Source organism: Polistes dominula, unplaced genomic scaffold (genome assembly GCF_049000335.1).
Source record: "Polistes dominula isolate Pdom_NZ unplaced genomic scaffold, Pdom_raw_medaka contig_29, whole genome shotgun sequence".
In the NCBI taxonomy this organism is placed as follows: Eukaryota; Metazoa; Arthropoda; class Insecta; order Hymenoptera; family Vespidae; genus Polistes; species Polistes dominula.
In genome coordinates this window covers 1-22,861 of record NW_028300865.1, presented here as the reverse complement: position 1 = coordinate 22,861, position 22,861 = coordinate 1, and the positions used below count along the sequence as shown (strand labels likewise).

Here is a 22,861-nt window from a genome sequence, read left to right as displayed (position 1 = left end):
TTCATGAATTTTAATGCTACTACTGTTCTAATTATTAAATATTTACTTTAATAATAATATAAAAAATGAAATATTTCACAAATTACACCTAATTGTGGTATCTAATATAAAAACATTTTATTTTTGTTACTTTTTTATACGTGCGCTATTTTATTGTATAATATTTAATTATTTTTATAAAACATTTCACTCACATATATAGTTTATAATCTCTATATATAGTTATAATTACTTATCAATGAAAATTTGTAAAAAGGAGACAGGAGTAATCATATTGTTTAAATATGGTAAAGTTTATTTAATAACATCACAGATACAATAATTATGTACACAATCGTCGAAGAAAAATGTCAGCATTTAAACCGAACACTTTCAGCTATCCCATTCTCAATTTAAGCACTGAAGTACTAAGTTCCAAATAAAGGTGCTTCACAGGGGCGGATACTTGTCGGTTTCGAAAAGGGAATTTCAATTTTCGAAATCGTAATATATTCTAAAATCACCACTTCACCCATTCATTTATATGTAAATTAAACTTGGCCAATTACATTTACGTAGTTAGCATTAGTTTATCATTTTTCAGTTTATTATAGATTGTCTTCGGAAGAAGACAATTTATCAAAGACATAAAGTTTCAATTGGGCATCATGTCTTTGTGAAGATGCAACACATTCTGGTTTTACCATCTGTGAGGCACATGGAGGATCTATAGTACGGGGCAATAGGGTACGATTGAGCTCTGGCATGGAGGCAGTTGGATCCTTTAGAGGCAATGACATTTCTCTTAAAGAATCTGTAGGTGAAGGAGGAAGCACCACTTTCTCCGGAGCATTTTGAATAAATATCACTCTAAGTAGTAAAGAAAATAAAATTGTATTAGCGACATACTATATATATTGATCTTGACATTAATAAACAGTAAATTACATCATTCACGGATAAGATATTAATAAAATGTACCTGTTAAATGCTCGCCACTTTCTGCATAATGTAATATATGTCCTGAATTGAATATACATAAAAACTATACCTCCAGTAGAACCTATTACAACAACAATTAGTTTAGTCCAAAAGGACCAGTCTAAAAATCCACGTCGAGCTTCCTCCACCGAACGTTCGACAAGTACGTATAAGGACCAAGCTACACAAAGTGCAGCTAATCCGTGGAATACCACTGTTAACCATAATTTACGTACCTCCAAAGCAGACATTTCTAATTTTTCCCACTGAAGAAAAAAGAAATTATATAAATGTCAAATAAAATAATCAAATGTTAATAATTGTATTAATTATTAAATGATAGATTAAATTTATTGCTACAACAATGCAATATCAATGTTTAAGATTGTTACCTCATAAAATGGTTTTGTTTTAGCATGCATGACAAACGTGAATTTGCATAATTCACAAGCACGAGTATCTGATGCTTTAATCCATTGTTGTAGACACGCTTGGTGTACATAACGTAAGCTACCACTGCAATAACATGGTGCTAACAATGGAGCACCTTCTTCACCCTCGCAATGGCAGATTCTAAATAAAAATTAATATACATCAATAAAAAAAGAAAAAGTTTATTTTTAATTTTTATATACGAGTACATGTAAATAGAACAAAACAATAATTTTAACATAATATACCTACCGACAAATATCATGATTGCTTGAAGATAATGTGCTTACAGATGAATGACAATGCTCTGGTATAATTGTGACAACAGTGCCATATGCTGATTCCTAAAAGAAAAATGATACTGATTCCTAAACTAAAAATAATACAATCTCTACAATACAATATTGGAATTTTTTTTGTTTTTTTTTTTTGTAATTTTAATGTTAAAATACTCAATTGATGCTTAAGCTATTATAATTAAAATAAAAAATTTCCATAATAATTAATCTTAACAATAAACCAATCAAAAATAAATGATAGGACAATGTATATCACATATTATAATGTTTGTCTACATTTTGTTACATGGTGGAGTTTATCGATATGACAAAAGATTGGTTCATATATACATACATATATATATACTTTTAATCATTATTACTTATATTTTAAATGAAAATTAACATACTCGTGGAGTCCATTCTGGTAGTCCTTCTCCTCCAGCAGGACTATTATTTGTGGAAGGACCAAGAGATAAAGGTGGTTGCCAGTCAGGCGGATTAACATTGATCTGATGAATAGGCATCACTCTCCAATCTCAATATGTTTTGATCAGTGAAAAAAGACTTTTATCTGATACATCTTTTTGAATGTTTTTTTGCACTCTTTGTGTAATGTCATGATGAAATATATTCCAAGAAGTGAGCGTTATTAAACAACACTGTTTGTATCTTTATGTTGTATTTAATTGGAATATATGGAAACCAGCCTAGAATCATATTTTTGATTTTTATTATTGTCACTTATAGATAATTTACAAAAATAATCTTTAGATTTTAATCAGATAATGAATAAGAAAAATTAAATAAATGCATTGCATTTCACGTTATTTTTCACTTAAGAAATTTACTTTAATATGAAATTAATATAATAGAAAATTGTATAATTATATATCATTTGTGTTTATGTAATGTACAAATTAGCTATTGATATCGTCTAATAATAATTACTCGATGTCAAAATATCACAATAATATAAACCACCATTTTACGAGATAATTAATATGTTCATAATGCATTCAATAACAATCGCGATACACCGATAGCTATCATCATAATTTGTTCTTTATTTTATCTGTATCATAATATTTAAGTAAACTAATACGTTGAACTAATTTCGATAATATTATCAAGAGAGTAAATCTGATGTTTTTGTAAAGATAATACTGCAAAGAGGTACTTGTTATATGCAATATCATAGCAAAAAGAAAACACAGCACTGGCGTCACATACATCTTTTCATTCCTTTGTCAATCGTTATGAAAATAGTTATTTTTTAATATGTATATATACACAAAGAATATACATATATACATATATATATATATATATATATACATATAATGGTAGAACGAAAAGTCAAATTTTCAAATCAACTAAACTTTTCTTTGTTACATATGTTACTACGAATGGACGGACGGCGGACCGATGATTTTTGTTATGGTTAAATGTCGGCAAAGATGAAGATGGACTCGAGCGATTTTGACACTTCGTTCCAAGTCAATGACACGGCGTAGTGAGTGCTGTATATACTTGATTTCGATGCAGTGGATTAATTAGCGGTTCTCCAGTCTAAATTCTTTTAATTGAAATTATTTGTTTATTTACATGTATATTTATCACCGTTCACTATTCGAACGCACTTCTCGAACCGCGTCAATGTTTAACATAAAACCGAATACCGACTGTGTGTGCATGGCAAATTTCTAGTTTTTCTCTTTGACAAAGTTTATACTTCATTTTTATCATGCGCTGTCATAACATTGAAGTAGGCGTGGCTTAAATAGAATTAACCAATCCACTTCGGTGAGTGGACATCGAATGTTGAATAATCCAATCAGTGGCTTTACATTTCGAACATAGAGATTGTAACGCGCGAAATACAAATTTTAACACAATTAATTGAATTTATGAAATTTTTAAATCTTAAACGATTAAATCTATTTTCGGGCAACTACGATAGCTGTACATGATATTTCATATATATTTCTATATATATATATATATATAGAATAATTGCAATATTGGCAGATATGCATATTCAGTTTTCAAATATGTCAATTGCATTTTATGTAAAGTGATGATTAATTGCCTGTCACAATGATGAAAGGATTAAAATTAATTTTCTTAATAATAATGAGCTTAACACTAACAAAATTTTGTACGACTAATGAATAATAAATGTTATAACAAATAAGCGGCTTATATATGAACGTCTTATAATTTACGTAAGTTACAAATAAAAATATAAAATTATTCAAATTAAAGGGATTTCTTTCTTTATATTCATTAGATGCAGTAAATATGTATATTTGTGAAATTTTCTTGAAATCTTATTTTGATCTTATAAAAAAGTAAGTATATAACAATAACTGTAATAATTTCATATTTGTCAAATGAAAAGAAAAACCAAAAACAATCTTAATCTGTATATGAAGTACTTATAAGGGTTAATAAATTATTTAATTTTTACTATTTTTTTAATCATTATAATAAATAGAAAACAATCGAATTATATTCTAATGATATATAATGTATGTATCATTAGGTATTAAAAGAATTATTTTTATGTTTATGTGAGGCTTTTTTTTTCAAAATATTATAATTGCAAAAAGATATTCATATAGAAAAAATAGTTACTTAAAAATATAAAAAAAAAAAAGAATAATTAAAACGAAACCAAATTCTTCAATGTAATTAAAAGTAAAGCCTTATACATGACCTTTTAGTGATTTTTGACTGACATGTAGGACACTTTTTTGTTTTACGAATTACTTTAAACAAACAATTTTCACAAAATATATGTCCACAAGATGTTGCCGTAGGCTTGTATTTAGTTTTCAATTCTTCAAGGCATATAGCACAAGTTAACATAGTAGGTTCAGCAGTGCAAGAATCATTAATGCACCAGGGACCGTTGTTCTTAGGTGAAACGGTATCATCTAGATAAATTTCTTCTGGTTCTTGACTTATATTAACATTATCATTAATTCTATTTCTGTTCGAATCTGCGACTTGTCTTCTACTATCATTTCTATTTCTTCTTCCATTAGGAGATGAAGCAAGTGATATACTCTCAGCTAAAGTATCTCTAACAAAATAAGTAGGAAATTAATTCATTAAAATTAATAAAAAAGTAAGATTCGAAATTATATGTTTTGCATAATTAATTAACTAACTATTATTGAAGAAAAAAAAATATATATATATATATATCTAATTGTAAAAAAGAAAAAATATTTACAATACAGTTGAAACTAGAAATGCCTGTTCGTCGTTTAATTCGTTTATTCTTAAATTATATGATAGAGTTGTGGATGAATTATTTAAATTAGAATAATTTTCAGAAACATTATTATAAGATTGCGGTCCATGATAGAATGTTTCATCAGTCAAATCAATAACGTCAATAATTTCTCCTACTTCGCAGGAAGTTAATCGGTTATTCCGCCGAGTTGATGCCATTTATCTGAAAATAATTAAAATTAAAATTATAATTATATTAGATTATTTTACCAAAAAAAAAAGTAATATTATGACTGTTGAATAATAAATCAAATAACAATATAACATTTATACTAGCTAGTATTGATCAGTAAAAATAATAATTCAATAGTTGATATTATATAAATAATATACTTTAACCTTTTATCGAGATTTAAAACTTACATATTTACAAAATGTTAATTTAAAATAACGATTAGTATTTTTTTTTATTGAATAAACGTACAAAATATATACACTTAAATGTATGCGTATTAAAAGGATTTTTTTTTTTTTTTTTTTTTTTTTTTTAGTAAATTATTTATTACGAAATCGTTTAAGACAAACTATGTACATTATATCTAATATTAATTGTAAGTTTTTCATAAATAAATATATTTAAACGTATTATTTTATTACTTTCAATGAACACAACCGTAAATTCAAAATTTAGTTGATCAAGAAAAACAGTACACGATTAAAGCATATACGTACATAATCACGAGATTAGAAATTACATGTGCACGTGGAAAATTTTTCTTTTATTATTTACCTTTCTTAATAACCTCACTTAAATTTGATTAGTTACGTTTGAATAACCTCTACAAACTGTAAATTTTAAATTGCTCTTAACTGATAAGATTGAAATATTAAAATGGCAGTATATAGGTTTTCGCTTTTGCCGTTTATTACATTAACTGATAGTCTCTTCTTAGTCTCTTTCGGATTTAAAGGTTACTTCGACCGACTCCGATTTATTTGTGAAATTAATCACAAATAATAATATAATATCTCGATCGTTACGTTCAACTTCGAACTTAATTGGTATAGTTCCCGTAGAGGGAGGAAAGGCGTTAGTGTATAACGTCGGTACGCTAGTCGCGTCTCGCTACAACCACTTCCTCCTTAAAATTTAACCTATACTAACTTAACTTATGTTTACATCTTACAGTCTTTGGTCTTTAATAAGTTTTAAATTGCACAGTTTTCTTATCTTGTAAATTTTCAATAAATTTTAGTTTAGGCTAATCCTGGATTGCTTGAACTCGTTCTACTAACGGTGTAATACCAGCAGCGCTTATTTCAAAACTTAAATATTTGACCTTTTATTTTGCAAATATGCATTTGTCTAAATTTATAGTTAAACTGTACTCCTCTAATCTTTTATATACTGTTTGTAGATGTTGGTAATGCTCTTACATTGATTTACAGACTATCAATGTGTCGTCTATATGGCAATAACAGCATTGGAGATCACGTAAAACCGTGTCCATAACTCTGGAAGGATTGTGCCGCGCATTGCACAACTCAAAAAGGTAGGTATTCGAACAAACCAAATGGTGTGTGATAACTGTTGTTTTTTACTTTGTCCTCAGAAGCTATTGGAATTTGATGGTAAGCACGAGTGAGATCTAAGACTGACAATTGGAAGAAAATTATTCGAGGAGTCGTTTATGGAAATCAACATGTAGCAAAGTGAATGTAAAACCGATATTGATGTATATTTATGCAATTTAATTAAACCAATTTCTCTCATTATATTTGCATCATTTTCTGTTCATTGCGTATAAACGATATATCTCTTCTTTTATAGAGCAGTATAAATGGGGTAAGGGGAGAAAAATAGAAAGAGTGGGAAAATTGTATGCTAAAGAGAGTAAGAGAAGTATCTGTTTTATAGTATTAATAATCATTATTGATTCATTCGTGTGTTTTCTTCTTGTAGTTAAACTTATTAGGCAACACAAATTTGTCTCGAATCCCGAAAATTTGGAGAAGGTCCAAAAATGAAGTTTTTTTTTACAATTTTAAACATAGAAATATATATTGTGAACCCATGAACTTTTTTTATTAACAGTTTTTTTTTTTTTTGTAAATAGATGACTATGCGTAACAATAAATTATCAGTAGAAACACATTTACGATTCTTTGCGCCCGAAAAATTACGGTTTGTTTAAACACGCATAGAGTATCATTTATCCAACTTCAATATGTGAATATAGAATTTTTGTTGACAATTACAAATAAATATACGTAGAAACGAATGTAATATAATGCTATAAATGTATAATATAAAAAAATCATATTTAAATATTAAAATCGACAGAAAAATGAAAAAAAAAAAAAAAAAAAAAAAAACTTTGTTGTATCAATTTATCTTTAATTCTGACTCTGCTTTTTTATGCTTTTTTAATAAAATAATATCAAATTTATAATAATCTTCCTCGAAAACTCTCAAATTATAATTTTTGATAAAATTATACTACAACTTGTTTACTTTTATTTACCTTTTCGGGATTTAGGACCGATGCACTGGCTTTGGCTATAGAATATTTTATTTACTGTAATTTTAATTTTTCTAATATTTGAAATAATTATTTTATACCAATAGTAAAGAATCTATTATCTGAAATGATATGCTTAATAGAAATGATAAAAATATTATCCAACCTTGGATGGACGTAACACTTGGTACTTGCAAATGAGTTTTTTCTAATAAATCAAGTAAAAAAAAAAACAAGAAAAAACTAAACTGGTTTCTTGCTGATTACATATCTTTCTATGAAAACTAAACAAAAGAATCACTCCATATACTTAATGTACGATACATTTAATTTAATATCAATATTTACTTGGAAATGTATAACCTTCGGACGTATAGTTGTTCACACTTGTCAAGATATCTCAAGTTCTACTAAACCGATTTGCATGTAATGTGTGGTGAGAGTCTATTCTACGCGTTACTCTATCGTGCAAACTAAAATCTTAAAAAATTTTCAAGTTTTACTATTTTTAAAAAATTCGGAAAAGTAAAAAAAGTGGTAAAAATAATGTAACTTTTTTTTCAAACAGCTGTAATTTAGCCAAAAAAAAAAAACCTTTTTTCAATTCTTTTAGTTCAAACGATAGCGACATTATTCTAAATTAATAATCCTTTTTATTTTTTTATTTCGGATTACTAGAAGAGCTGTAATCTTGACATTAAACATTAAGAGGTAAAATATTGTTTTTGCATTATTCATTGTTTATTTTAAATTTTTTTTCTATTTTACAGATAAAATGATGGTCGCAATTTTATTAGGATCAATTTTGATTATATTTTTATTTCATTGTTATTTAAAATATAGAAGAGTTGGAAGATTACTCAGATTAATTCCAGGACCAAAAGAATATCCGATAATTGGAAATATCTATCATTACTACGTTGACAATGGTAAGTTCTATTAAAATATTTTTTCGGTGTGTTTCCTCTTTATCAATAAAGTTCTCACTAATAACTAATTTATTTAAATAACTTAGATCGTCTATTAGAGAAATTAGAAGAAATGAATATTAAATTTTATCCAATTCACAAATTTTGGATCTTAACGTATTACGGAGTAACTTTACTTAATCCAGATGATATTCAGGTAACTTATTTTAAAGTAAATACGAAATAAACATGTCTTTTTATTTTTTTACTCTTTTGAAATATAAAAAAAGTTAGAAATGTACTATTTTTTTTGTTACAAAATTGCATAGATCCAATAGTTTAGAAACCAGCACGACAAATTGAAATTACATACTTGAAAAAAAATCATCTTGGATTATTCGTTTTGTATCCCTTGCTGCATATTTAAATGATACTTTTTATCTCTGCAATTCATTTGATGTAATGCAAAATTGACAGATAATAATTATAAAGAAGCTTTAGTAAATTTATATGAAAAAAATTTGATGCCTTAAAGGTTTAAAGATCAATCGAAATATTTAATTTATATATGTAAAAAAATATCTATCGTTCTATCGTAGGTACTATTGTCGAGCAATGAATATATTGAAAAAGGAATACTTTACAGAAATCTTCAGCACTGGCTTTCTACTGGATTATTAATTAGCGGCGGTAAACAATTGAAAATATTAACAAATATCTTATAAATAATATATTTAAAATTGAATGATATAAATGCGTCAGTATTCATTCGTAAATAAAAAAAAAAGACAATCGTCTTTTCTTCTCCCTTCGACATTCATATTTTTATCTTCTACAATTAGATTATTTCGACTTTTCTAGCTGTGACATATTTCGAAAAAGTTTGATCAGTATCTTATCCTCGAATTAAGCTGACTTGACAAATGAACAACTATCATTTAGTTTATTTATTTTATATTAGTTTGAGCGAAATGTTGTTACAATCGGCGGCGAATTAGGGATATTTTCTAATGCTTTTATCAATAATAAACAAACATTCATTTACAAGCGCATAAATAAATGCCACGAACGCATACTATCCTATAGACCCTAATAATAAGAAAGCGCACGCACGCACGCACGCACGCACGCACGCACGCACGCACGCACGCACGCATATTCACATACTTCCTTCTTGCTTAACTATAATACTAGATGACATAAAAGAAAAACGTTTCTTAAATCTTTACTTTTAAAAAGAGAACGTTTTTGACTATTCTAGAATTGTCTATGCGATCTTTTAAGAGTGATTTTTACTATTATCTACGTTCAAACTTTCTCTAGATTTTATATTTAAGTACACATACACTCCCGAATTTCTCTTATCCTTTCAATATATATTTTATAACATCTTGTCTCTAATCTAATTTATAACAGGCAAAAAATGGCACTTACGACGGAAGATGTTAACTCCTGCATTTCACTTTAATATTCTTAAACATTACTGTACTAATTTAATTGAGGAATCACAAAATCTGGTAAAATATCTTAAAAAGGAAGGAAATGAAAATCCCGTTGTCAAAGATTTAAGAAGTTTTATCAGCCAATACACTCTCAACGCAATATGCCGTTAGTTAAATAAGTAATTTTCTGTATACAGAATTATTAATATAAGTAATTAATTACATTTCCGAATTTTCTTTGTAGAAACGGCTATGGGAACCAAATTGAGAGGAAACAGCGAGCTGGAAAATAAGTATCGTGATGCTGTTCATGTTTATGGAAGTATTGTTGCATATAGGTAATTGATTAACATTTCGCTAAAAAAAAAAAAAAAAATAGAATAAAGAATGTTAAATATTGTTTATTAGAATGGTAAGACCTTGGTATATGTACGATACTATATTTCGATTTACAAAAATAGGAAGACTACAAAAAGAAGTGTTGAAAATATTGCATAGTTTTTCAAGAAATGTACGTATTTCTGACTAATTATTTAAAAATCTACCTTTTTCCAAAATATCAATCCAGATTAGGAATGTCTTATATTTATTCCAGATAATTGCGGAAAGGAAACGTTTTCACGAACAAACTAATGGGGAATATTTGAAAATATTTGATAATTTGGATGAGAATGACGTTTTTAATGAGGGTGAGAGAAAATGAAAATAAGTGTTAATAAGAATAAGTGTTTTGTTAATAAGAATAAAATAAAACTAGAAAAAGCAAGGTCAATAAAATTGTAATTTTACAGATTTGCAATATAAGAAAAGGCTTTCTATGTTAGATCTGCTTATAGCCGCATCTTGGAACGATAATCAAATAGATGCGGAAGGAATTCGAGAAGAAGTTGATACTTTCATGTTTGAAGTAGATTCTTATAAATGTTCTTTCTTAGAAGAAACAATTTGAAAAATATTCTGTAAAAAATATTTTTTCAGGGCCACGATACTACCGCAAGTGCACTGACCTTTGCTTTGAGTCTTTTTGCAAAACACAAAGATGTCCAGGTAAAGTAACCAGCAAAGATAATCAGTTGAAATGATTAGCAAAAGAAAAAGTTTGTTGTTTTCTAGAAATTTCTGCAGGATTTATCGCGGCAAATTGTTTTAATAAATTTAGTAACTTGTAATTATTACTAATACCCGAATTCAAGCAAAGATTATTAAAGCTTTCTAAGTAGTACGGATATAGCGATTTTCATAGATTAGACCATAAGTAATCATGTGATGTGTATTTATTTTTAGGAAAATATAAGAGATGAGGTAAAAACGATTATGCAGGAAGATGATAATAATATAACGATATCGTCGCTTAAAAAACTTTCATATTTAGAGAGATGTTTAAAAGAATCGCTTCGTTTGTATCCAAGCGTCCATTTTATATCTCGACAAATTTCTCACGATATGCAGCTAAGTATGAAAATATATGCATACGTGTATACGTGCACTTTAGCATTACTCATGTACTATATATTTACTTTTTATATTGTATATTATGTAATTATATTAATTCCGCAGAACACTATTTAATTCCATCTGGAAGTATCTGTGAGGTGATGATTAACTACGTGCATAGAAATCCAGAATATTGGCCAAATCCAAATGTTTTTAACCCAGACAGATTTTTACCGGAAAATGTTAAAGGACGTCATCCCTATTCGTACATACCATTTAGTGCTGGGCCGAGAAACTGTATTGGTATATGTCTCATGTCAAAATCAGTACAGCAACAATACAATTTTTTATTCTTATTCTTGTTATTTTTCATTTAACAGGTCAAAAACTCGCAATGCTTGAGCTTAAACTCTTTGTAGCTTTTATATTGTACAATTTTGAGTTAGAACCGGTAGATGAACTAAATGACGTTACATTTTCGGCAGATCTAACTTTGAACTCGTCTAAATCAATTCGAGTCAAATTTATACCTATTCGATAGGTACCTTCACAAAAAATATGTTCTATAAAATAAATTAAAAAAAAATTTTGCAGTTGTAGAAAAATTTCCTGTTTTAAAATAAATTGTTTAATGATCTATCAATGTTATTTTTTACCTCACTATTTTTCAAAGACCTATATTTATTTGCAGATGCATTCTTTACTTTCTTTGCGGTAGAAGAGTTGTATTAATTTTTTATAATTTAACATAAATATAATATGATGAAAAATTTGTAATTTATTACCAATTTTAAGATATTTAACGCCATCTAACGGTAGAAACTTGTACTTTAGTTACCGACAGGTGGAATATGTGTCGCCATCTAGACGAGAGATAACACATCGCTAGGAAAAAATCAGCATGGCTACCTGTCAATGTACTTTGAATACCCCAAATATAGGCTACGTGCAGTATAAAGTATTTATTTTCAAAAATTTGTAGTGATGCAATAATTAAGTGAATAATATTTTTTTTTTATTTGTAATAATTTGTTTCATATTCTTTCTTTAGTGATCGCCAATTATGAATGAAAATAATTAAACTGGATAAATTGCTGTGGGACAGTGTTATGTCATAACCTAAGAAAAATAATTTTCTTAATTAAATCCAAAAATAGAGATAAATTCCAGACGTTCCCTTTATCAAATTATTATAACTAATACTAGTAAGTAAAGCATATATTTTGTTTTTTAACTTTATGCATTATCTAAACATTTTCTCCCTTTTCAAACTTATTTTGGTATTTATATAAACTACTTTTTTAAATATTTTTAGATCAGCATGCAGATCTATATTTTTAATTCCAATCCAAGAACATTATACATACTCACGAGAAGAAGAATTCATTACACCATTCAATCAATGGAGATATATATTTCTTTTCTTACGGCTAACGATTAGAAGATTTGTATTGATTATGTCATCCGAACAAGAGTTTTATTCTATAATATATGGTAAATAGAATGTAGGTGCACTAACAAAGAATAATCAAGAGAAGAATTTGTCAAAAGGTAAGCATTGCAATCTTGCATTTGTAAAAAACAAACCTATATCAAACTGATTGATAAACTGATTCATTTAACAGGATAGGTAAATAATTTGACTAGAAATGCCTACTCATTATTATCAAGATTGATAAGAAGAATCCAACAATACTGCAACTAACATTATTATATTAAACACTTATATGTCTATTTTGCACCCCACAATAATACACATGCACATACACAAAAAAGGATTTCTTGTATAAACTGTTGTGCTGCGACTTATCATCGTCGACTGTATCGACATATAATTTTATATAAATGAACGGGGTGATTAATTGGATCAAAGAAAATGTAAAATCAGAAAGGAATTTGCCTCGACTGTGTCTTTTATGTTAGATCATCATCATCATCATCAGCAGCATCATCATTAATATATACTCTATATATACACATACATATTTCAATTCTCTTACGTGACCATAAGAGTATAATTTCATGAAAAATTAATTATTATATAACAAAATATTTCGATGCATGTACAATTATATGTAGTAGTAGTAATTCATGTTACAGTAATCGACTTTTATTAACTGAACAACAAAAAAAGTGACATATTTATGAATTATTTTTAAAAGATTACATAAACACACTTGCAAAATAAATATTGTTTCAGATAATGAAAGTATTATTATTATTATTATAATCAATTTCGTGGTTACGGATTAATGAGAAAGAAACATTTCTTATTATTTGAATTTTCGCGGGCAAAAAATTTCAGAGGAAAAATTCAAGATGGCTGCCGTGTCGTGTGTCCTACCACGTGCACTATTAAATATTTAATTAAAGAAATGCAATAGTGATGCAATCATAATCAAAAGAATAATATTTTGTATTTAGAATAATTCTTTTCTATTCTCTTCTCTTTTTAGTGATTAGTGATTGCCAATTCTGGATGAAAATAGTTACAAATGGGATGTATTGGTGTGTGGTACAATAGTATTACGTCATAACCAAAGGAAAATAATTTTCTTTATTAAATCCGAGTATATATAGATGAATTCAGGATGTTCTCATTATATCAATTTATTTTAACAAATATTAGTTACTACTAAGGTACATCTATATGTATTTTGTTATACGAAATTTTACTAATTATTAAAATATATGTGTGGATTAGTTTGTCTCTTAACTTTATGCATTATCTAAACATTTCTGTCCCTTTTCTTAGCAAAATAACTTTACATACAATTCCATCACACCAACTCTCCACGCACACCAATGACACCATTCAAAAGGAGAGACTCCACACGATCATGAGGGATTTTTAAACCATCACTTCAACTTTCCACGCAATCCTATGACTCCATCCATAACCAAATATCACATACAGTCATGAGGGTTTTTTTAACCATCACTTTAATTCTGCTGCACGCAATTCCAGTTTAATGCATTCTGTGTTCTTATGATACTTGCACTGCGAGAAAATAATATATGTATATAGTGTAATATTTTATCAAAAGAAGACGAGAAGAAATGTATATCTTAGTTATCATTACAAGACATATATGTGGATAACACACGTGGCAAATACATTATTATATTAACGACATTCAATTCATGTCAAAATTTTTTATCAAGTTTTACGTACACACGGTAATAGAAGATATTAATTTTTTTTCCATTAGCTGACAAGAAAAATTGATGTATTTATTAATTAATACTTTCTTTTGCAAGGAATTTCATTTCATTTCATTACTATTATTATGGAAAAAGAATATGCAGCTGCTATTATTACAAACTAATCTAGACAAAAATATGTAAAGAGGTAAATATTATAATAAGTTATTTTAAAGAGGAAGTAAATATTATAATATTATTCAAATACATTTATTTTGTTATCATATAGTATAAATGATTGGGATTTTATTAACTTTTTAATCAATTAATAAAAATGTATATTAGGAAATTTACACCGACTGGTAAAGAGAATACGTATCGCCATCTAGCAGCGGTACTAGCTATTACTTTATTGTACCGACTGGTAAGATTATGCTGTTATCATCAAATGATGGAAATATTTAATTCACTTACCGACAAGTACAATATGTTTCTTCATCTAGACGAAAGAAAATACATCGCGCTTGGACACAATCAAGATGGCCACCTGCCATTGTATACTGCCACGTGCAATAAAGTTAAGTATTTAATTACAAAAAATTCAATAGTGATGCTTTAATTAAGTGAATAATATTGTTTTTATTTACAATAATAATTAAGTGTTCATATTCTATTCTTTTTGTTTAGTGATTAGTGCTCGGCAATTCAGCTTAAGAAGAAAACCATTGGATTTGATGTGTGATATCTTCTGAAGAAAAAAAAACTATTGGACTTGATGTGTGATATCTTGTGAGGAAAAAAAAACCATTGGACTTGACGTTTGATATTTCCTTAAGAAGAAATCCATTTAACTTGATGTTAGATATCTGCTTAAGAAGAAAACCATTGGATTTGTGTTTGTGATCTAAAAAAGAAAACCATTGTACTTATTATTATTATTATTATGTTAAGTTAAAAGGAATATCATTGTACTTACTATTATTATGTAAATGTAAAAAGAATATTATTGCACTGTACAGGTGGACAGGTCGACAGGAAAAGTATACCATTGCACTTTAAAGGTTACTTGTCGACTTACAAAGTATACCATTGCACACTTTAGGTTACTTTGGATTACCACGTTTTGTGTCAAATTTTATTTCTTTTTTATCACCTATCCTATCATCCAAGCCATTTAATTTTCCTTTAATAAAATCAACCATTACATGTAAGTATTAATTATTGTAAATGTTACAAGTTAAGAAACTTATATGTTTTTTTTGGTCGTATAAGGTATTTTTTTATTTATTTATAATGCATGAACATTTTAATAGAAATATTTTAGTAGACAATTGAATTTATTATTAACATATATACATTTTAGCATATTAATGAAATATTTTTGAAATAGAAAGTTTAGAATAGCATTGAATTTGAAGTTGTGTTAATTGAAATAGAAAATCATTGCAGTTATGGTTATGTCACTGTTTATACTTGCACTAGAAGCAAACCATATATAGAGTAGTAATATTTTATGAAAAGAATATTAGATAGAAAAAATGTTTCCTAGTTATCACAAATTAAGAAAAGAAATGATTAATTACATTCTAATGTTTGCAGTTCTTACTATATGTACTAAATTTATTAATGTACACTTATTTTATTGGGAATAGACTAAGAGCATAAAAATGTATATATTTGTATGAATTCATTTGTGTTTTTTTTGTAGAAATACCATCATGTATTTTATAATGGAAATAGGATGTTGTTTAAAGAAGTAAGTATTATAATATTGTTTAAAATACATTTATTTTTGTCATATAAAACGTGAATTAATATAATATAATTAATTTAGTAAAAGTTAACATAAATTTTTACTTTAGTTACCGACTGGTAGAGAGAATATGTATCGCCATCTAGACGACGAAAGAAAACACATCTCTAGGACAAATTCAAGATGGCTACCTGCTGTCACATTGTACTTTTGTGTAAAGTATTGTGTAGTAAAGTGTAAAGTATTTAATTAACAAAATTTCTTACAGTGATGCAATCATAATTAAGTGAATAATATTGTTTTTATTTATAATAATTCTTTTCTTATTCTCTTCTCTTTTTTTGCAGTGATCACCAAATCACCTTAAGAAGAAACCCATTGGACTTGATGTTTGATATCTTGTGAAGAAAAAAAAACCATTGGACTTGACGTTTGATATTTCCTTAAGAAGAAATTCATTTAACTTGATGTTAGATATCTGCTTAAGAAGAAAGCCATTGGATTTGTGTTTGTGATCTAAAAAAGAAAACCATTGTACTTATTATTATTAGTATTATGTTAACTTAAGAAGAATATCATTGTACTTACTATTATTATGTAAATGAAAAAAGAATATTATTGCACTGTACAGGTTACAGGTCGACAGGAAAAGTATACCATTGCACTTTAAAGAAGGTTACTTGTCGACTTACAAAGTATACCATTGCACACTTTAGGTTACTTTGGATTACCACGTTTTGTGTCAAATTTTATTTCTTTTTTATAACCTATCCTATCATCCAAGCCATTGAAATTTTCCTTTAATGAAATCAAACATTATATGTCATTATTAATTATTGTAAAATTTAATTATGAAACAAATTTATGTGTTTTTTGTCGTATAAGGAATTTTTTTTTTTAATGCATGAACATTTTAATAGAGAATTGAATTTATTATAAACACAAACCTTTTAGTATATTAAATAATTATGTAATAACCACGTGAGTTGTACATATAATGAACGGAACGTGTTAATTTAATAACCATTGCACTAAAGGTTATGTAAAAAGTTAAATAGAAAACCATTGCACTTGAGAGAGGTTATATGTAATTAAAATAGCAAACCATTTCACTAAGTATGGATATGTTAGCATAAGAAAAATACCACTTTACTTGTAGATATATGTGTAATAACGTATAATGAAAATTATTAATTTTTTTAAGAGGCTATATCACGTTAGAAAGATAAAATTGGCACGTATGGTGGTTATGTTACTTTAAGAAGAAATAAATCATTGCACATAATAGATTTTACTATATTACAATAAATAGACGACCACTGCACATTAGTTTATAAAAGATTTTAAACAACAACAACAACAAGAATATTTGCACTTGTGTATATAATAAGATAGAATAAAAAAAAAATAAAAGGCAATGTTATTTTTAAGTAAAGTAATGGATGTCATGCGAGATTGACAAGAGGGAGAAGCCATTACAACTTGATGTATGTCAGCTGTACAGTTCATTTGCATATATAATTACGAGATGGCGTCTTGAACTCGATAGCGTTGGGCTTGCCAATTTAGTATAAAGGGAGGTGAAAAGCGCATGTATTTTAACGCATCGGGGTGCGACCCCGACTCTGCAGAAGCAGAGTACTCCTGTGGCTGCGCTCAGGAGCAGGTTGCAATACACGCTTAGGCCTGAGCGTTGTATTCAGCTTGCTCCTGAGAATGACAGCCTTTGGAAAATGGGATGATGAGGAGTAGTAGTAGTAGTTGCATGTAGTAGTAGCTTGAAATAGTAGTAGTAATAGTAGAAGCATGAAATAGTAGTAGTAGTAGAACTATGAAATAGTAGAAGCATGAAATAATAGTAGTAGTAGTAGTAAAAATTAGAATAAGAAAATTGGGGGTCTTCTAGTATTAGAGGGGGCCTGGTCTCTAGTTAATGGGGTGGCAATCAATCGTGAGGCCGTGCCTGTAGCCGATTTTACAGGTCAAGGTCATCGAAGGTCAAGGACATCCAGGGCAAGGTCGCGCGCGAGTTTCATTCATTATGTGGGTCAAGGTCACGCGCGAGGGTTCGTTCATTATGTGTGTGTGCGTTTTAATATTCACGCGCGCGAGGGTTAAGTCAGTATGTGTGTATCAATTTATTTATTTATTTTTTTTTTTTATTGGGTTTATTAGGAGTTTGTGTGTTTATGTTTTTTTTTGGGTGTAGTTAGAATTTGTGTATATGTTTTTTTGTGGGTTTTTAAGAGTTTGTGTATATGTTTTTTTGGGTTTTTTCAGAGTTTGTGTATATGTTTTTTTGGGTATTTTAAAAGTTTGTGTATATGTTTTTTTGGGTATTTTAAAAGTTTGTGTATATGTTTTTTTTGGTATTTTAAAAGTTTGTGTATATGTTTTTTTGGGTTTTTTCAGAGTTTGTGTATATGTTTTTTTGGGTATTTTAAAAGTTTGTGTATATGTTTTTTTGGGTATTTTAAAAGTTTGTGTATATGTTTTTTTGGGTATTTTAAAAGTTTGTGTATATGTTTTTTTTGGTATTTTAAGAGTTTGTGTATATGTTTTTTTGGGTATTTTAAAAGTTTGTGTATATGTTTTTTTCAGAGTTTGTGTATATGTTTTTTTGGGTATTTTAAGAGTTTGTGTATTTGTTTTTTTGGGTTTTTTCAAAGGTTGCGTCAGGGTTGCGTCAGGGTTGCGTCAGGGTTGCGTCAGGGTTGCGTCAGGGTTGCGTCAGGGTTGCGTCAGGGTTGCGTCAGGGTTGCGTCAGGGTTGCGTCAGGGTTGCGTCAGGGTTGCGTCAGGGTTGCGTCAGGGTTGCGTCAGGGTTGCGTCAGGGTTGCGTCAGGGTTGCGTCAGGGTTGCGTCAGGGTTGCGTCAGGGTTGCGTCAGGGTTGCGTCAGGGTTGCGTCAGGGTTGCGTCAGGGTTGCGTCAGGGTTGCGTCAGGGTTGCGTCAGGGTTGCGTCAGGGTTGCGTCAGGGTTGCGTCAGGGTTGCGTCAGGGTTGCGTCAGGGTTGCGTCAGGGTTGCGTCAGGGTTGCGTCAGGGTTGCGTCAGGGTTGCGTCAGGGTTGCGTCAGGGTTGCGTCAGGGTTGCGTCAGGGTTGCGTCAGGGTTGCGTCAGGGTTGCGTCAGGGTTGCGTCAGGGTTGCGTCAGGGTTGCGTCAGGGTTGCGTCAGGGTTGCGTCAGGGTTGCGTCAGGGTTGCGTCAGGGTTGCGTCAGGGTTGCGTCAGGGTTGCGTCAGGGTTGCGTCAGGGTTGCGTCAGGGTTGCGTCAGGGTTGCGTCAGGGTTGCGTCAGGGTTGCGTCAGGGTTGCGTCAGGGTTGCGTCAGGGTTGCGTCAGGGTTGCGTCAGGGTTGCGTCAGGGTTGCGTCAGGGTTGCGTCAGGGTTGCGTCAGGGTTGCGTCAGGGTTGCGTCAGGGTTGCGTCAGGGTTGCGTCAGGGTTGCGTCAGGGTTGCGTCAGGGTTGCGTCAGGGTTGCGTCAGGGTTGCGTCAGGGTTGCGTCAGGGTTGCGTCAGGGTTGCGTCAGGGTTGCGTCAGGGTTGCGTCAGGGTTGCGTCAGGGTTGCGTCAGGGTTGCGTCAGGGTTGCGTCAGGGTTGCGTCAGGGTTGCGTCAGGGTTGCGTCAGGGTTGCGTCAGGGTTGCGTCAGGGTTGCGTCAGGGTTGCGTCAGGGTTGCGTCAGGGTTGCGTCAGGGTTGCGTCAGGGTTGCGTCAGGGTTGCGTCAGGGTTGCGTCAGGGTTGCGTCAGGGTTGCGTCAGGGTTGCGTCAGGGTTGCGTCAGGGTTGCGTCAGGGTTGCGTCAGGGTTGCGTCAGGGTTGCGTCAGGGTTGCGTCAGGGTTGCGTCAGGGTTGCGTCAGGGTTGCGTCAGGGTTGCGTCAGGGTTGCGTCAGGGTTGCGTCAGGGTTGCGTCAGGGTTGCGTCAGGGTTGCGTCAGGGTTGCGTCAGGGTTGCGTCAGGGTTGCGTCAGGGTTGCGTCAGGGTTGCGTCAGGGTTGCGTCAGGGTTGCGTCAGGGTTGCGTCAGGGTTGCGTCAGGGTTGCGTCAGGGTTGCGTCAGGGTTGCGTCAGGGTTGCGTCAGGGTTGCGTCAGGGTTGCGTCAGGGTTGCGTCAGGGTTGCGTCAGGGTTGCGTCAGGGTTGCGTCAGGGTTGCGTCAGGGTTGCGTCAGGGTTGCGTCAGGGTTGCGTCAGGGTTGCGTCAGGGTTGCGTCAGGGTTGCGTCAGGGTTGCGTCAGGGTTGCGTCAGGGTTGCGTCAGGGTTGCGTCAGGGTTGCGTCAGGGTTGCGTCAGGGTTGCGTCAGGGTTGCGTCAGGGTTGCGTCAGGGTTGCGTCAGGGTTGCGTCAGGGTTGCGTCAGGGTTGCGTCAGGGTTGCGTCAGGGTTGCGTCAGGGTTGCGTCAGGGTTGCGTCAGGGTTGCGTCAGGGTTGCGTCAGGGTTGCGTCAGGGTTGCGTCAGGGTTGCGTCAGGGTTGCGTCAGGGTTGCGTCAGGGTTGCGTCAGGGTTGCGTCAGGGTTGCGTCAGGGTTGCGTCAGGGTTGCGTCAGGGTTGCGTCAGGGTTGCGTCAGGGTTGCGTCAGGGTTGCGTCAGGGTTGCGTCAGGGTTGCGTCAGGGTTGCGTCAGGGTTGCGTCAGGGTTGCGTCAGGGTTGCGTCAGGGTTGCGTCAGGGTTGCGTCAGGGTTGCGTCAGGGTTGCGTCAGGGTTGCGTCAGGGTTGCGTCAGGGTTGCGTCAGGGTTGCGTCAGGGTTGCGTCAGGGTTGCGTCAGGGTTGCGTCAGGGTTGCGTCAGGGTTGCGTCAGGGTTGCGTCAGGGTTGCGTCAGGGTTGCGTCAGGGTTGCGTCAGGGTTGCGTCAGGGTTGCGTCAGGGTTGCGTCAGGGTTGCGTCAGGGTTGCGTCAGGGTTGCGTCAGGGTTGCGTCAGGGTTGCGTCAGGGTTGCGTCAGGGTTGCGTCAGGGTTGCGTCAGGGTTGCGTCAGGGTTGCGTCAGGGTTGCGTCAGGGTTGCGTCAGGGTTGCGTCAGGGTTGCGTCAGGGTTGCGTCAGGGTTGCGTCAGGGTTGCGTCAGGGTTGCGTCAGGGTTGCGTCAGGGTTGCGTCAGGGTTGCGTCAGGGTTGCGTCAGGGTTGCGTCAGGGTTGCGTCAGGGTTGCGTCAGGGTTGCGTCAGGGTTGCGTCAGGGTTGCGTCAGGGTTGCGTCAGGGTTGCGTCAGGGTTGCGTCAGGGTTGCGTCAGGGTTGCGTCAGGGTTGCGTCAGGGTTGCGTCAGGGTTGCGTCAGGGTTGCGTCAGGGTTGCGTCAGGGTTGCGTCAGGGTTGCGTCAGGGTTGCGTCAGGGTTGCGTCAGGGTTGCGTCAGGGTTGCGTCAGGGTTGCGTCAGGGTTGCGTCAGGGTTGCGTCAGGGTTGCGTCAGGGTTGCGTCAGGGTTGCGTCAGGGTTGCGTCAGGGTTGCGTCAGGGTTGCGTCAGGGTTGCGTCAGGGTTGCGTCAGGGTTGCGTCAGGGTTGCGTCAGGGTTGCGTCAGGGTTGCGTCAGGGTTGCGTCAGGGTTGCGTCAGGGTTGCGTCAGGGTTGCGTCAGGGTTGCGTCAGGGTTGCGTCAGGGTTGCGTCAGGGTTGCGTCAGGGTTGCGTCAGGGTTGCGTCAGGGTTGCGTCAGGGTTGCGTCAGGGTTGCGTCAGGGTTGCGTCAGGGTTGCGTCAGGGTTGCGTCAGGGTTGCGTCAGGGTTGCGTCAGGGTTGCGTCAGGGTTGCGTCAGGGTTGCGTCAGGGTTGCGTCAGGGTTGCGTCAGGGTTGCGTCAGGGTTGCGTCAGGGTTGCGTCAGGGTTGCGTCAGGGTTGCGTCAGGGTTGCGTCAGGGTTGCGTCAGGGTTGCGTCAGGGTTGCGTCAGGGTTGCGTCAGGGTTGCGTCAGGGTTGCGTCAGGGTTGCGTCAGGGTTGCGTCAGGGTTGCGTCAGGGTTGCGTCAGGGTTGCGTCAGGGTTGCGTCAGGGTTGCGTCAGGGTTGCGTCAGGGTTGCGTCAGGGTTGCGTCAGGGTTGCGTCAGGGTTGCGTCAGGGTTGCGTCAGGGTTGCGTCAGGGTTGCGTCAGGGTTGCGTCAGGGTTGCGTCAGGGTTGCGTCAGGGTTGCGTCAGGGTTGCGTCAGGGTTGCGTCAGGGTTGCGTCAGGGTTGCGTCAGGGTTGCGTCAGGGTTGCGTCAGGGTTGCGTCAGGGTTGCGTCAGGGTTGCGTCAGGGTTGCGTCAGGGTTGCGTCAGGGTTGCGTCAGGGTTGCGTCAGGGTTGCGTCAGGGTTGCGTCAGGGTTGCGTCAGGGTTGCGTCAGGGTTGCGTCAGGGGTTGCGTCAGGGTTGCGTCAGGGTTGCGTCAGGGTTGCGTCAGGGTTGCGTCAGGGTTGCGTCAGGGTTGCGTCAGGGTTGCGTCAGGGTTGCGTCAGGGTTGCGTCAAGGTTGCAGTCAGGGTTGCGTCAGGGTTGCGTCAGGGTTGCGTCAGGGTTGCGTCAGGGTTGCGTCAGGGTTGCGTCAGGGTTGCGTCGGGGTTGCGTCAGGGTTGCGTCAGGGTTGCGTCAGGGTTGCGTCGGGGTTGCGTCAGGGTTGCGTCGGGGTTGCGTCAGGGTTGCGTCAGGGTTGCGTCAGGGTTGCGTCGGGGTTGCGTCAGGGTTGCGTCGGGGTTGCGTCAGGGTTGCGTCAGAGGTGCGTCGGGGTTGCGTCAGGGTTGCGTCGGGGTTGCGTCGGGGTTGCGTCAGGGTTGCGTCGGGGTTGCGTCAGGG

The 22,861-nt window shown here is 34.1% G+C and overlaps 2 protein-coding genes and 3 long non-coding RNA genes across 13 annotated transcripts; 3 read left to right on the top strand and 2 right to left on the bottom strand.

Annotated features, from left to right (window-relative positions):
- Nucleotides 1-274: 274 nt before the first annotated feature.
- LOC107068302 (E3 ubiquitin-protein ligase MARCHF8) lies at nt 275-3,774 on the bottom strand. 6 transcript variants are annotated; one of them, XM_015324538.2, is made up of 6 exons: nt 2,622-3,774; nt 2,081-2,380; nt 1,645-1,736; nt 1,353-1,533; nt 961-1,226; nt 275-849 (listed from the first exon to the last, which is right to left on the bottom strand). In XM_015324538.2, the coding sequence occupies exons 2-6, from the start codon at nt 2,195-2,197 to the stop codon at nt 588-590; spliced, it is 918 nt and encodes a 305-aa protein (XP_015180024.1). In that variant the 5' UTR covers nt 2,198-2,380; nt 2,622-3,774; the 3' UTR covers nt 275-587. The 6 variants fall into 6 exon arrangements, with proteins under 6 accessions (XP_015180024.1, XP_015180026.1, XP_015180025.1 ...); XM_015324540.2 differs by having other exon boundaries at nt 2,851-3,774; XM_015324539.2 differs by having other exon boundaries at nt 2,904-3,774.
- A 2,255-nt stretch (nt 3,775-6,029) lies between these two features.
- LOC149033733 (uncharacterized) lies at nt 6,030-6,692 on the top strand. Its single transcript, XR_016175962.1, has 2 exons — nt 6,030-6,469; nt 6,530-6,692. It is a non-coding gene; the product is annotated as an uncharacterized LOC149033733 (long non-coding RNA).
- Nucleotides 6,693-7,718: 1,026 nt separating this feature from the next.
- LOC107068301 (cytochrome P450 4C1) lies at nt 7,719-11,859 on the top strand. The gene is made up of 13 exons (XM_015324528.2): nt 7,719-7,874; nt 8,209-8,367; nt 8,454-8,563; nt 8,946-9,036; nt 9,763-9,954; nt 10,033-10,126; nt 10,197-10,299; nt 10,384-10,477; nt 10,580-10,695; nt 10,767-10,835; nt 11,073-11,241; nt 11,346-11,525; nt 11,603-11,859. The coding sequence occupies exons 1-13, from the start codon at nt 7,868-7,870 to the stop codon at nt 11,761-11,763; spliced, it is 1,545 nt and encodes a 514-aa protein (XP_015180014.2). The 5' UTR covers nt 7,719-7,867; the 3' UTR covers nt 11,764-11,859.
- A 246-nt stretch (nt 11,860-12,105) lies between these two features.
- LOC107068289 (uncharacterized) lies at nt 12,106-16,866 on the top strand. 4 transcript variants are annotated; one of them, XR_016177851.1, is made up of 9 exons: nt 12,106-12,180; nt 12,274-12,427; nt 12,538-12,773; nt 12,848-14,402; nt 14,484-14,574; nt 14,712-14,790; nt 14,870-15,573; nt 16,075-16,122; nt 16,229-16,866. It is a non-coding gene; the product is annotated as an uncharacterized LOC107068289 (long non-coding RNA). The 4 variants fall into 4 exon arrangements; XR_016177855.1 differs by having other exon boundaries at nt 12,848-14,574; nt 14,870-14,943; nt 15,054-15,573; XR_016177846.1 differs by having other exon boundaries at nt 12,848-14,574.
- On the bottom strand, nt 16,136-17,206 carry LOC149033732 (uncharacterized). The gene is made up of 3 exons (XR_016177878.1): nt 17,067-17,206; nt 16,708-16,917; nt 16,136-16,635 (listed from the first exon to the last, which is right to left on the bottom strand). It is a non-coding gene; the product is annotated as an uncharacterized LOC149033732 (long non-coding RNA).
- Nucleotides 17,207-22,861: the final 5,655 nt, after the last annotated feature.

Bases quoted from the DNA above. Each gene is read 5' to 3' on its own strand.
- LOC107068301 (XM_015324528.2), top strand. The intron at 8,564-8,945 runs GTAACTTATTTT...GTTCTATCGTAG, and splicing joins TTAATCCAGATGATATTCAG to GTACTATTGTCGAGCAATGA. The intron at 10,696-10,766 runs GTAGATTCTTAT...ATATTTTTTCAG, and splicing joins TTGATACTTTCATGTTTGAA to GGCCACGATACTACCGCAAG.
- LOC107068302 (XM_015324538.2), bottom strand. From the start codon at position 2,197: ATGCCTATTCATCAGATCAATGTTAATCCGCCTGACTGGCAACCACCT. The intron at 1,534-1,644 runs GTAGGTATATTA...ATTTTTATTTAG, and splicing joins AGCAATCATGATATTTGTCG to AATCTGCCATTGCGAGGGTG. The intron at 850-960 runs GTACATTTTATT...TTTACTACTTAG, and splicing joins AAGTGGCGAGCATTTAACAG to AGTGATATTTATTCAAAATG.